General features: G+C 30.0%; 1 protein-coding gene across 6 annotated transcripts in view; it reads left to right on the top strand.

Annotated features, from left to right (window-relative positions):
* LOC115209612 overlaps positions 1–12,500 on the top strand; it is a 278,107-nt gene that overhangs the window by 143,126 nt on the left and 122,481 nt on the right. For all 6 annotated transcript variants that reach the window (XM_036501249.1, XM_036501248.1, XM_036501246.1 and 3 more), the window contains 2 exons: positions 137–277; positions 3,122–3,297. In XM_036501249.1, the coding sequence (XP_036357142.1) occupies positions 137–277; positions 3,122–3,297 (317 nt within the window). The remainder of the gene's footprint in view (positions 1–136; positions 278–3,121; positions 3,298–12,500) is intronic.

The raw sequence follows: 12,500 nt of genomic DNA, 5'->3' as shown, positions 1-12,500 counted from the left end.
TATAAGTAGAAAAAAAAAGATATGACACAGAAAAAGTGTGATAAAAAATATTGAATGAATCTTTTAATCTGATCTTTAGTCATAAAAGTGTTTTGAATCTATATTGACTACCTGACAAATATTAATAAATTTCTAGATAAAACAGAATTACCCACAATCCAAACATCCAGTAATGTTCTTAAAGAAGACCGCAGTAAAGTAAAAGATGTTGAGCATGATGTCCGTTACTTGCCTGACATGGAATGGAAATATGAAAACACCTTTGATCTGCAGAGAGGTAAGTTTAATTATCTCAGTTTCAGAATCATATAAAATTCCAAATTACTTTTGCTCCTTCAAAGAATTATTTTTTAAATATTTCCTATGTATACATTCTATTTTAAGAAATAAAATTATTGTGAAATTGAAAAAGAAAACACTAAAAATTATTTTTAAGTTAAAGAACATTTTAAACTTTTTCAATTTTAGGAATACTAATACCTATTGGTTGTTTTCTTTTCCAGTATAATATTTAGCTCCCAGTTTTTCTGTTTTTCTTTCTTTATTTTTTAGACTAATTACTTTTCAGTCTTCTTTTGAATTTCTCAGATTTCTATATTAAAAGGTTTTTTATAAGCAAACTGTTAAACATGTTTGTCTAACTGGAATTGTCTAACTCCTGAACATTAGTTTTTTTACAAATCAATTTGTAATCAGTTAACTGCATGCTTTTAGGTTAGATTCCATTATGCAGCAGCACCTTGGGCAAATGCCTATTATCATAGCTGGCTGTGTGAAATTTCGTGGACATAATTTTTTGTGTGGCAGCCTGACATAGGGATCTTTCTTATTCTTGTGTAGTAACCAATCTGTTTGGTTTAACACTAGTATCCGGTCCTTTGGTATTCTGTATAATATTCTGTTGCCAGTAATCATGCCAGGTTGCCAATTTATACATAGCTATTTCACTTTCTCCCACATGTTCTGGAGGTCCTTCCTCTGAATTAACATTAAAATAAAAGAGAAGCAGCTATACTGAAAGTTGTTCAGATATTGGGGAAAAATACACTATTTTCTTTTATATATTATTTCTGCAATGTAAATATTTTTATGACAATATTCTATAGAGTATTGTTGGAGAATATCTGAATTATTAATACAGATTTTATTACACATATTAATCAGGTAAGTAATAATTATAGTGAAAAAAGTTGTAAGTAGTTTTACCACAATAGAACAAAAACTGAATTTTCATTACCAATATGAACTTTCACTTATTATCATTATTATTTTATGGGAAACATTCTGTTTAACATCTATGAATTCTGGCATTTCATAAAAAAAATATTCTTTCACCACCCTTTAAGATAGGATTACAGCTTAGTGATAAACAAAAGATATACCTAATGTTGCTTGACTAAGCTACCTTAGTATAGAGGAATATGTATTCTGACAAGTTGTAGCTGTTATTCTTTTCTACCATTAGACAGAATTTAGCTTACAAAAACTAATACTGTCACTATTTAGAATAAATAACTTTATATAGTCAATATTTAAATGCTTTTTCTCATTTGAAGCAATTGCTTTATTTTTTTTTTTTATTTAAAAATAAAATTTCTTGTGAATGATGGATATAAAGGGAATACACTTAAGTTACATTTTTATTGATGTACTAATCTCTGTCTCAGCCTTCTCAGTTTGAGAAAAATGGTAATGGAAATTGTTTTATTGAATAGTTTCTAGTATTCTAACTTTGGCATGTGACTGTCTTTCAATTTAGAATATTCATATTTGTTCTGGATTAGTAAGTGGTTTTAAATCGCCATCATTTTCATTTTGTATATGTTTTCCGTTATATGTGTTGGACTGGTTGTCCCATCTGAGTCAGTTCTTATTTGGGGTTACTGCCCTCAAACAGGCTAAAGGATTATGCCTCAGTCATGTTTTGATTTTGGTGTGGTTTATGTAGACAGAGGTACCTTTCCTGACACCAACCACTTAAGTGTGTAATGAGTGCATTTTATCATTGTGTTGTTGTACTCTTGGCAAAAGTAAAGAATCTTCTCAGTCTTATGTTGTCTGTACTCAATTCACTAACCACTTTACACAATGTTATTCCATGTACCTGACTTGTGCTGGTGGCATTTTATTGTGGTACCAGCTTAGGTGAGGTCACTTGTAACTCACAAGACTATAGATCAGCCACCACTGCTTTGTGAAGGAGAATAAAAGAGAATGATTAGCTTAAGGTGAGGTGCTGAAGGAAGAGAAAGTTTGATGGGAAGAACATATTTTTAGCAGTTAGAAGGTGACAGAAGAGAGAGTAATAGAAAATAGTGCTTCAGAAATAATAGAATAGACTGTTGTGGTAGGTGGTTAGTAAGAGTCATGAAGATGGTGGGAGTGGCAGGAAGTAGATGAGATACACCACTAAACCAGTTATATGAGATGAGCAGAGGGATATTGGTGGTGGTGGTGTTGTTGTTGTTGTTGTGCATCATAGAAAGAAAGAGAATGGTAACTAGTGGAGAAGCCATAAGAAGAGGTTTCATGAAAATAACGGACAGGAGAGTGTACTGGAGGTGGTTGGGATATAGAAGAAGCATGCAGCAAGAGCATCTCTGTTAGTATCAGTATTTCTGTTCTAACTTTCTCTCTCCCATTCTTGCTCATATATTTACTATTTGATACAATAATTTTTTTTAACAATGTTCAGTACAATGATGCTTTGTCATATTGCAATGAAAATCTAAGCTAACAATTAGGTCGTAAATATTAGTCTTCAAACAAAGCGATAGAAAAGCCATATAACTTGCTTATTCTTTAATTGGTTTTGAAACTATTTTAGATTGATAGGGTTGATAATGTTAATTATTATAATAACACCATTTGTTGTTTATGTGTAAGCATTCCCATTAAATGATCATTAAATGTCTTAATAATGAACAGCCCATAATAATAATAATAAGCAGTGCTGTTGCATAAATGATGGTAAATTAAAGCATTACATTATATTTTTTGCATCTACATTATTTGCTAAAAAATGGCGATATTACATGCACATAATATAAATTTCTTTTAACGTTGGCTTTTATTATATATTTATTGTAATCATGATTCTTATGTTTATGTTTTACTACAGGGTCTAATATGGCTGCAAAAATAGAAGTTAGAAAACTGGATCCAGTGCACAAATTTATGCCCATTGACCATTCTACTGTTAATGATAACCAAGCTTTTTACGATCGCAGCATCTTACATAAGTATTGTCCATACCCAATGCCAGCTCATTATCTCATGGAATATGTAATACATAAAGTAAGTTAAGTGAAGACATATTTACTTCATTTACTAATTCTGTTTCTTGCTACATGGTTATTTTTTATAGACAGATATTGAAAATGCAATTCTTTACAGTTAACATTTTATATGATGAATACTAAAGTTGGGCTGTTTTGTGTAATTAGATTGATTACTCTTTTTCTTGTTTATATAATATTTGTTTTATGGTTGAATGTTTTCTCTAATTACAATTACTTTAATTTGAAATACAACCGAGTTTCATTATCTTGAATTCCATAGCTTCATTGCTCTAACTTCATAGTTTGCAACACTATTAATCAAGCATGTTTTTGAATTTGTTAGTTATTTTCAGCTTTACAATTTCCCTTGCTGTGACCTACTTGCCATTTTACTTAGCCATTTTCTTGTAATCCTTTTGCTATCATTAAATCCCAATAAAGCAAATGGTGTTTGGGCATAGTGGTGTGGTTAAGAAGTTTGCTTTGTAATTATGTTGCTTCAGGTTCAATCTTATTGTGCTGTGCCTTGAGCAAGCATCTTTTACCATAGTTTTGGTTAACCAAAATTTCGTGGGGGGTAAATATGAAAAGCAAAAATGATGTGGTAGTTCATTGGAAGTACTTTTACTGTTCCTGGGTGGTAAACTTATTCAGTCATTCATTTTAGCACCACTATTTAGCCATTGGGGGACTTTAGCACATTTAAGTAAGTTTTGAAAAATGTGCCACTCTTCTTTTGACCAAGTGATGTAGAAAAGAAAATGTCTCCTATTATATCCTGCTTCTACATTAATTTGTTCAAAGTCTGTATTTTCCTTTAATGATTAAATTTTTCTCATAGTTGACTTAAATATCAAAAGAAATAAAAGTAATTTTAATATTATAGAGATAGTGGATGGAAATGAATTTGCACTGAGGAGTTATTGTAAATGTTTACATCATCTAGGATTATCATTTAAGGTAGAATGTCAGTTTTTTTTTCCAAATGTATTAGGGATAGATTTAAGTTACTGTTCATTTTATTAACTCTATCTAGCTCTCCTAAGCTTCTGCTTCAAACTTTTGTGATGCAATAATCATTCAAAATAACATTATCTTGGTTCTAATAATGCTCTGTAAGTAAATACTCTAAGTAAATATCAAAATAAATATAATTTAGGTAAAAAAAAACCATTTAGACATATGGTAAGAATAACTGAAGTTGCAGTTTGCTTCAATCCACATAACACAATGAACAACTGTGCAATAACTATGAATATCTAGAAACACAATTACAACACCTTTTGTCAAATATTAAATGCTGACTAAAGATTATTTACTTCAGCAACACTAAATACTGTATTAGAATACCTATCCTCTCTTATGAAGAACAAATTGAGCCTCTTTTTCTGTTTCTACTGCATTCAAATCTTTTGATCAAGTAAAAACAAAATGAATACACATACCTTGTTTAAGTTCAGCATTCTGTGCTACCTATCACTATATGATTAAAGTCTAAATTGTATTCGTAGACTGAGTATAAGCATGCCATACTTAAGGAATTATATTTACAGATTATTCTTAAGGATTTATCTTTGTAACTGAATTTTTAGTGAAGCAGTCACCAGGGCTGCTCCCTTGCCTACAGTAAGAGCTACAAACTTTTCTGTTTAAGTGCTTTTGCAACAATGTCTGAATTGTTGGTCCATCCAACCAGTTTGAAATGGCTGTTAAATATAACTATTTAGCAAAGAGAACTAACATAGGAACTCATTGAAGTATGGTGCAAGACTGAAGGGTGAATGAAATAAACAAATCAATGTTGTAGATGTTTAGTTATTAATAGTGAAAAGGAAAATGATTGGAACAGTTTATAAAAATTGATTTTGGTTGTGGATTATATAGTACTAATCTAAATATAAGTAAATCTAATTCAAATGCCTATTTAAAAGGTTATTTATTAGAAATCAATTAATAATTAGAAAACTAAACAGTTGATTTACATATGTTAAAAATAATAAGGAAAAATGTTTAACAGTGAATAAGTGAGTGATATATATATATATATATATATATAATTTGTTTTTATGTTATTACTGTGCTACATACTCATTGTTTAGAGGTCAAATACTAGAAAATGGAAACAGCAAAACGTTTAATGAGCTAAAACTTAAATACATGTCACTGGTTGTGCAAAACAAGTTTAATTAGTTGAACCTGCCATCCAATGCATACAGCATAGAATTATAAATTTGAAACTAAGTAAAAAATGATTAATGTGTTGGTCAGGTGTTGATTATATGTCACTATCATGCAGGCAATACACTAGTTCAAGCACCCAAGTAATGCTTGCATTTCAGTTAGGATGCAGCATACAAGATTATGATTACTGGAGTATTTAGCAGAAGTCCATTTTTAATTGAAATTGAAAATGTCTCTTAATGAGATATATTTATTTATTTATTTTTGGTCTTTATGAATATTTTGTTTTAATATGAAGTCTTTTCCTAAGTTTCTAACTATGTTCAAAGTATTGAATGTATAATTTTTTCATGTGGAAAAAGATGTATGTATCACAGACGCATTCATACAGACATATACATGTGTGTGTGTATATATATATATATATATATATATATAACTAAGCAGAAAATGGAGAAAATTCTTGATCAACAAACAGATTAACTTCCATTGGTTATTATTTTTTTAATACAAAACTTTAACAAAAAGAATAATGATAATAACTGATGATAGTCAATTTGTTGATCAAGAATTTTCTCCATTTTCTGCTTAATTTAAATTTGATTTCTGATAAACTCTTGTTTATTTTGTTATTGCCTGTATCCTATGAGCAGAGTATGCTTGTATATCCATACCCAGGGTTAACATAGGTAATTTATACTAGTAGTAAAAAGATATTCTTATCCCTTAGACAGTTATTCCAACTGCTAACTCTACTAAGCTATATATATACACACACACATACATGAATATTAGCGTGTGTGTATATGTATGTATATATATAAAATGGTGAAGCATTGTGTGGTATTACTTTTAAGAGATTTATTGCATAAGGCCAGAACAATGTAAGAAAGGTACAAAGTGAATTACAAAAGAAAAAGAAAAAGGAACATAAGAAAGTTACAGTTTCTCTTTTGTTTCAATATTTTGGGGATATAATCACTTCTTCAAGACAGTTGAAAAACTAAAAGATGGAAAAGTTGTTGCTCAAATGTGTGGGTGAGCAAGGAGGATTGTGACATGTGCACACTGGTGTTGCTATAGCAACCATTGTGTTTCATCTAGTTTTTCTTGTTCATGGCTGGTCTCAATTTGTTCATAAGAAGAGCCTCCATGATCTGAGATTACCTTTGTTGCGTTGAGTGGCCTTGGTGGATGCTTTAAAATCTTAGGTTTGGCACTACTTTAGATGTGTTTTTATTAAAGTATCTGTACACATATGTTCTGTATACATATGTACATATGTTCTTTTATTTGAACGTGCAATTTCTTGGGTGCTTCCTGTGTAGGATGCCCTACATTTACCACAGATTATTTCATATACCACATAGGCCCTTATGCATATTTTGAAGCTCTTGACTGGGCAATTGGATAGTGTGCGTCTGACAATGCTATTTGTGGTATTATTCCTCCACAGAAATTTCCTCAGGAATGGACGGGTTAGGGCTGTTGGGTCTCTCCTTGCAAATCACGTGTTGTATAGCTTCAGTTGTTCTTTTACCAAAGTAGGGCAGTTTAAGGAATTAAATTTCAGACTTGAGATTATAGATTGGTGGATAGCCATTGTGTGCAAAGTTCTTGAGGAACTGTTTGGTGTTGATAGTTTTATTAGTTGTGTCAGTGCATTTGTCACTTATGTGTGTGATTTCATTTCATATGTGAGTGGCTTTGGCTCTGGTAGACAGGGCTGACTCATAGTATATGAACAGGTTCCTAGTGGTTGCTTTTCTGTAAAAATCTGTGATCTTGATTTGGAAATTCTGCAGAAAGTGGGTACCTATCTCATCTGGGTATTTTAGTTCAAATTTGATATGGTTGTTGACATTGCTGAATCTGTGATGTATGTTGACTGCCTCCTCCCAAGAGGTGAGCATCAAGATATTGGAGATATATCTTGAGAAAGAGACACATGTATGGCAGGTGTTAAGCACCATGCATTCCAGTTGGTACATGTATGAGATGACCAGTAGACCTGAGATCTCTTTGTACACTTCACCATTGTATTGGAAGTGGGTGTTATTGACTATGATGTTTGATAGTTCTCAGATGTCCAAAGGTGTAAGACCAAAATAGTAGAGGTTGGTGTTATATTATTTCTACTTGTTATTGCTCATTGACCCTGGAAAGTTCATATTTGTCAAATAATAAGATATCAATTGATTTTTATTAGTAAGAATGAAGTTTTTGAAATATACCCAATACTTTATGGATAGCCAACAAGTAAGCTAATATTTGATCTTTCTGGCAGAACCCTAGTGATGCAGAGACTGAATTTTTAAAAATAATTATGATTACTAAGGATTGTAAAAAGTATTCTTTTAATAATTCTATATTGAAAGATGTGAGTTGTTTTGATTTGATTAGGCAGTTGTTTGATGACTACAATAACAATAATGGCTAAGCAAAAATTGAGTTGGGAAAGAGATTGTAGAATTTTAGTGTATTAGTTATGGATATGGGTGAGAATACTCAGAGTTTAGAAGTGCAAATGATTCAGTGTCAGTACAGAAAGAGTGTAAGGTCAAAAGAAATGATGCATATTGAAGTTAGAGTGTGGTATAGTGAGAACATGCCCTAAATGCAGGATCAAAAATAATTACACCACACCAAATGTTCACAGTTGTTCTTCAACCCTTGCTGTTACTCTCCAAACTCTGCAGTCCCTTTTGGGGATGGAGTAGTTTGGAGAACAATAGAGACAATATGAGAAGTTTGCTTCACAATCAGTGTTATTGGGCTCCATTCCACTATTTAACACTTTAAGAAAGTTACAATTGCTTTAGGTTGCCATAAGTTTATGAGTGAAATTGACCAGATGGAAACTGTATAGAAGCCTGTTGAATGACTTTAAAATTTTTTGGTTGGTAGACTCAGTTTGTTGCTTGGTTTAATCCACCACTAACTAATGGGCACCATTAACAAAGCCCATTCAATTGCAAGCATTCAAACAAGTCTCTTGTCTTTGGAAAGCTCAATATCTTGATGAGCTGCTTTTCACTGCAGCAGCCCATGAGTTGTGTTTCTTTTATCCTTTCCACAACCAGTCTTGCAAGACCTGCAAAAGTGGTCATGAGAACTGTCTTTCCTATTCAGAGTAAGCCATAAAATAATTTTGAATTAGAAGAATGTAGGTGTGAAATCATAGTCCAGAGTAACTGAAAACTTTTTTTATAATATCCAGGGTAGATAGCATTAATTGATTTTTAAGAATTATGATAGAATTTTATAATAATCTTGATCTAGTGATAGTGTCATACATGTGGATTAAATATTTCTTTGTTCCATCTGGTCATTGAATATGGAAAAATGATATTATGCATTCAATAATTTTCATCAGTTTATTCAAAATGATGAGCTTTTGCTTAGTAAGTGATCATTCCTGAATAGATATAAAGATATCAGAATGTGCATTTACAGTTGATAGAAAAATGTAAACTACAATAAAATACTTGTTTAGATTATTATTTTTTTCTTTTTTTAACCTTCACTATGCAGTTTACATTGAAGTTTTATATTGATAATCGGAGGAAAGAAATCTTTTCCATAAATATAATGCAGAATACTAAACTTTAACTGGATTCACTTTTTCAGTTCATGCTTTACAATGAACAATAAAGAAAAAGTATTTTTTGTACACCCTAACCCTAAGTAAAAAGGAATAATTCTGATAGATGGAAGTCAGTAAAAGAGGGGAAAATGATAAGACATGTGAAACAATACAATATGAATTATTCTATTTTTCTATTTTGTTTACAATGTTCAAATTGAAATCACTAAACATTAATATTCTAGATTACCGAAAAATGTTTATTTAGCATGAGTATTCATGTAAACAACTATACTTGTTTGAAATATTTTGGGCATCATGCCAAATAAAAAGCGTTTACTACAAGATATAGCACAATTAGATTTCTTTATTTATTGATTCAAATGTATCAAGAAAAGTTGTTTCTTGCATTATTAATATGATTCATTTTAGATTGACTTTTACATTGTTGGTACACTGTACTTTAATACAAAAGAATAAAAACTTTTTTTTTTTAGCATGCAAAATTTCGTATTGATTATTTATCTCATTCTTTCTTAAGTTTATCTTTCTATCCCTCGGAGCAATTATTGTAATTATTCTGTTATTGCATCGCTTATAATCAATATATTGTGCATACAGTCAACACAGACTTCCTAATTAGATTCTAGCCTTTTAACTAACTTTTTGAATGGATTTGGATATTTGTAATCATAACTTAAGATTTTTAAGTTATTACTTAAAGTTTAGAATTAGTTATTTAAAATATTTGTGTTTGTTCTTAAGGAAAGTAAATGATTGAAAACATTAGTTAAGGCTCTGAACACATTTGACTATACTATTTATTTTAACTGCATCACTTGTTGGAACAAAGGCAGAATTGTGTACAAGGAATATATGTATGAACAAATCAATTGCTTGTCATATATTTTATTTAATGACCTGTCATCTCTCACTTTTTGTTTTGTATTTCAAAGGAACAAATAATTTGATATTTAGGAAAATGCATTTTCATAGGAAGCAATTTCTATATTTGTGTTTACTTATGCATTTTTCAATCTGGAGGCTGATAACATGAAATGTTATAGACTTTATGAATAGATTGAGATAAATTTAGTAATCTAATACACATTCAATTTTACTATACTTGATGTTCTACTTAGTTTAAAGGATTCATAATTAATTATAGAACATCATATCAAAATAATATTGAGTTACACTCCCAAAAAGATTTTTAACGCAAAGGTTAATTGAAAACTCAAGCTGTTATATTTTTCAGGTGTAATTTCTTCTTTTTGTTAGCTATTTTGCATCTATGAATGTTGGGAGTGGGAGACTATCAAAGTTTTCTTCTATTATCCCATCCAAAATCCTGCTATTTAAGTGAAATAAATTTTTCAATACGATAATTATAGAAATGTCTGTATTTTTCTTCACTGTATTTTGCTATAGCTTCCATTTTTTGACAATTTAAATCAAAGATCAATAACATTGATATTGGTTTCCTATTGTTCTTTGGACTTTTCTCTCATACTATATCAGGAAAAATAAAGATAAACTAAATCCCTTTATTAACTTTTATCATAAAGTCGTTATTTTACCTTGAGAAAAGATGCCACCATATATCATGATAAAACATAAATTGATATTCATATCTTAAAATTCCAATACTCCAGTTCAATAATTTGAAGATAGATTTTGTATCAAATTATTTTCCTATACATTCATAAACTACTTACATTTTCTAGTGAAAACATTTTCACCTGATTATCTTCAATACTGCAATTTTCTATTAAAATTGCATATAGAATAATAAAATCAGTCAGAATTCAATATAAACTTATGTTTATTCTTAAAATATGCCTTAAATTATTTCAGAAATATAGCCACCAAATAGTATAAATATTCAATTGTTACTGCTCTACTTCAGTAGCATTAAATATTTAGATATCTCAATATGAAAATGTTAAAAAGAAAATTTAATAATGCATTGTTGCTGAATTCCTTGGCCAGTTCTGAAACAATAGCCATAGGATCAATGGCACAAATATCAACCTTGAATATATCAAGTATATCAGGTAATTTTCATAGTACAATTATCATAGTATATAAAACTACATTATCAAATGTATCTTCTTTTTTTAAAAACAAAAATGAAAGAGGGGATTTGAACGATAATCTTTTTCTACTAAAAATGTTTATACAACAAATAGAGAAATGCATGCTGGTAAAATATGAGGAAACAGAAATTTTTCAAACTGTAATTGTAGCAATGTAAGACTCAAATATTTGTATTTTTCATTATGCTTCCAGTTTATATTCATGTGTTTTATTAGAAGGAAAACTTGTTTCTTGTAGCCAATGTTCTATAAACTAAAATGATAAAGGAACATGGGTGTTTTTTAACATTTTTCACTCTTATGCCTATTGTTCTAAGCTAGCTGGATGTTTTCTTTTTTCAGATTAAATGATTTTTGCAATATTGAACATTTTATTAGAAAAAAACTATTACTTCTTGTTAACTCTCTCACTATGATATAAGATTAGTATTTGAATGATAATGAGCTTTGCTTGGAGAGTGTCACATATCATGTCTAACTATTAGTACAATAGCTGTAGAAAGATTTGGACACTTAGCATTGGCCAGTAGGCCAAAAGCTTAACCTTACAACCAATTAAATTTTGTAATCAGTTTAGAAAAAATAAATGTTTTGTAAGATGTCTTATTTCTGAAATTCCAAAGAAATGTTGCTTTAATTCTAAATTTAATCTAATTTTCTTAAGTGATTTCAAAGCTGTTATGTGGAATTAGTGTTTTAAAACACAAAATCTTTGTTCTTTAAATGGAATTATGTTTTAACCATTTGAAATTCTGCTGTAGGCATGTGATGGGAATATTTTACTTTGCAGGAATTGATTAGTAGAAGCTGCCTGATGAGTGTTGGAATTTTCTTTTAATTTTTAAATGAAATGAGAACTGACTGACTATTTAAACTGTTGGAAGTCAAAAAACACAAAACCTGTTGAAGAGTGTATATTTTACAGTGTGTTTCAAGTTAAGCAGTAAAAATTTGCTTGATGAACAGTGTAGATGGGATCAGCTTGAGACTAAATGCAATTAATGATGAAAACCAGATTTTCAGAAGTTAGAAATAAAAAGAAAGTAACTCTGTGATGTTTAAAAAAAATATTATTTTCAATAGATTTGGTATATGTTAGATATTTAAATATCACAAGGTAGTTACTATTTATAAATTGTTAGAAAATACCTTACTTGAGAAGATAAGTAAAACTAGTAAATTATTTCACATGGTTCAGGAGCAATGAATTTACAGAGGCAGAAAAATTGGAGCAGCTCTTAAAAGTTTCAGAATATTGAAATCTAAAATCTCAGAGAATCTGAAAAGAAACTTCTGTGCAGTGGTTGAATCTGTTAGTTTATGGCAACTTTACTTAGGTATTAACCAGAAGGT

Source organism: Octopus sinensis, linkage group LG3 (genome assembly GCF_006345805.1).
Source record: "Octopus sinensis linkage group LG3, ASM634580v1, whole genome shotgun sequence".
In the NCBI taxonomy this organism is placed as follows: domain Eukaryota; kingdom Metazoa; phylum Mollusca; class Cephalopoda; order Octopoda; family Octopodidae; genus Octopus; species Octopus sinensis.
This window is presented reverse-complemented; position numbering and strand designations above follow the sequence as displayed.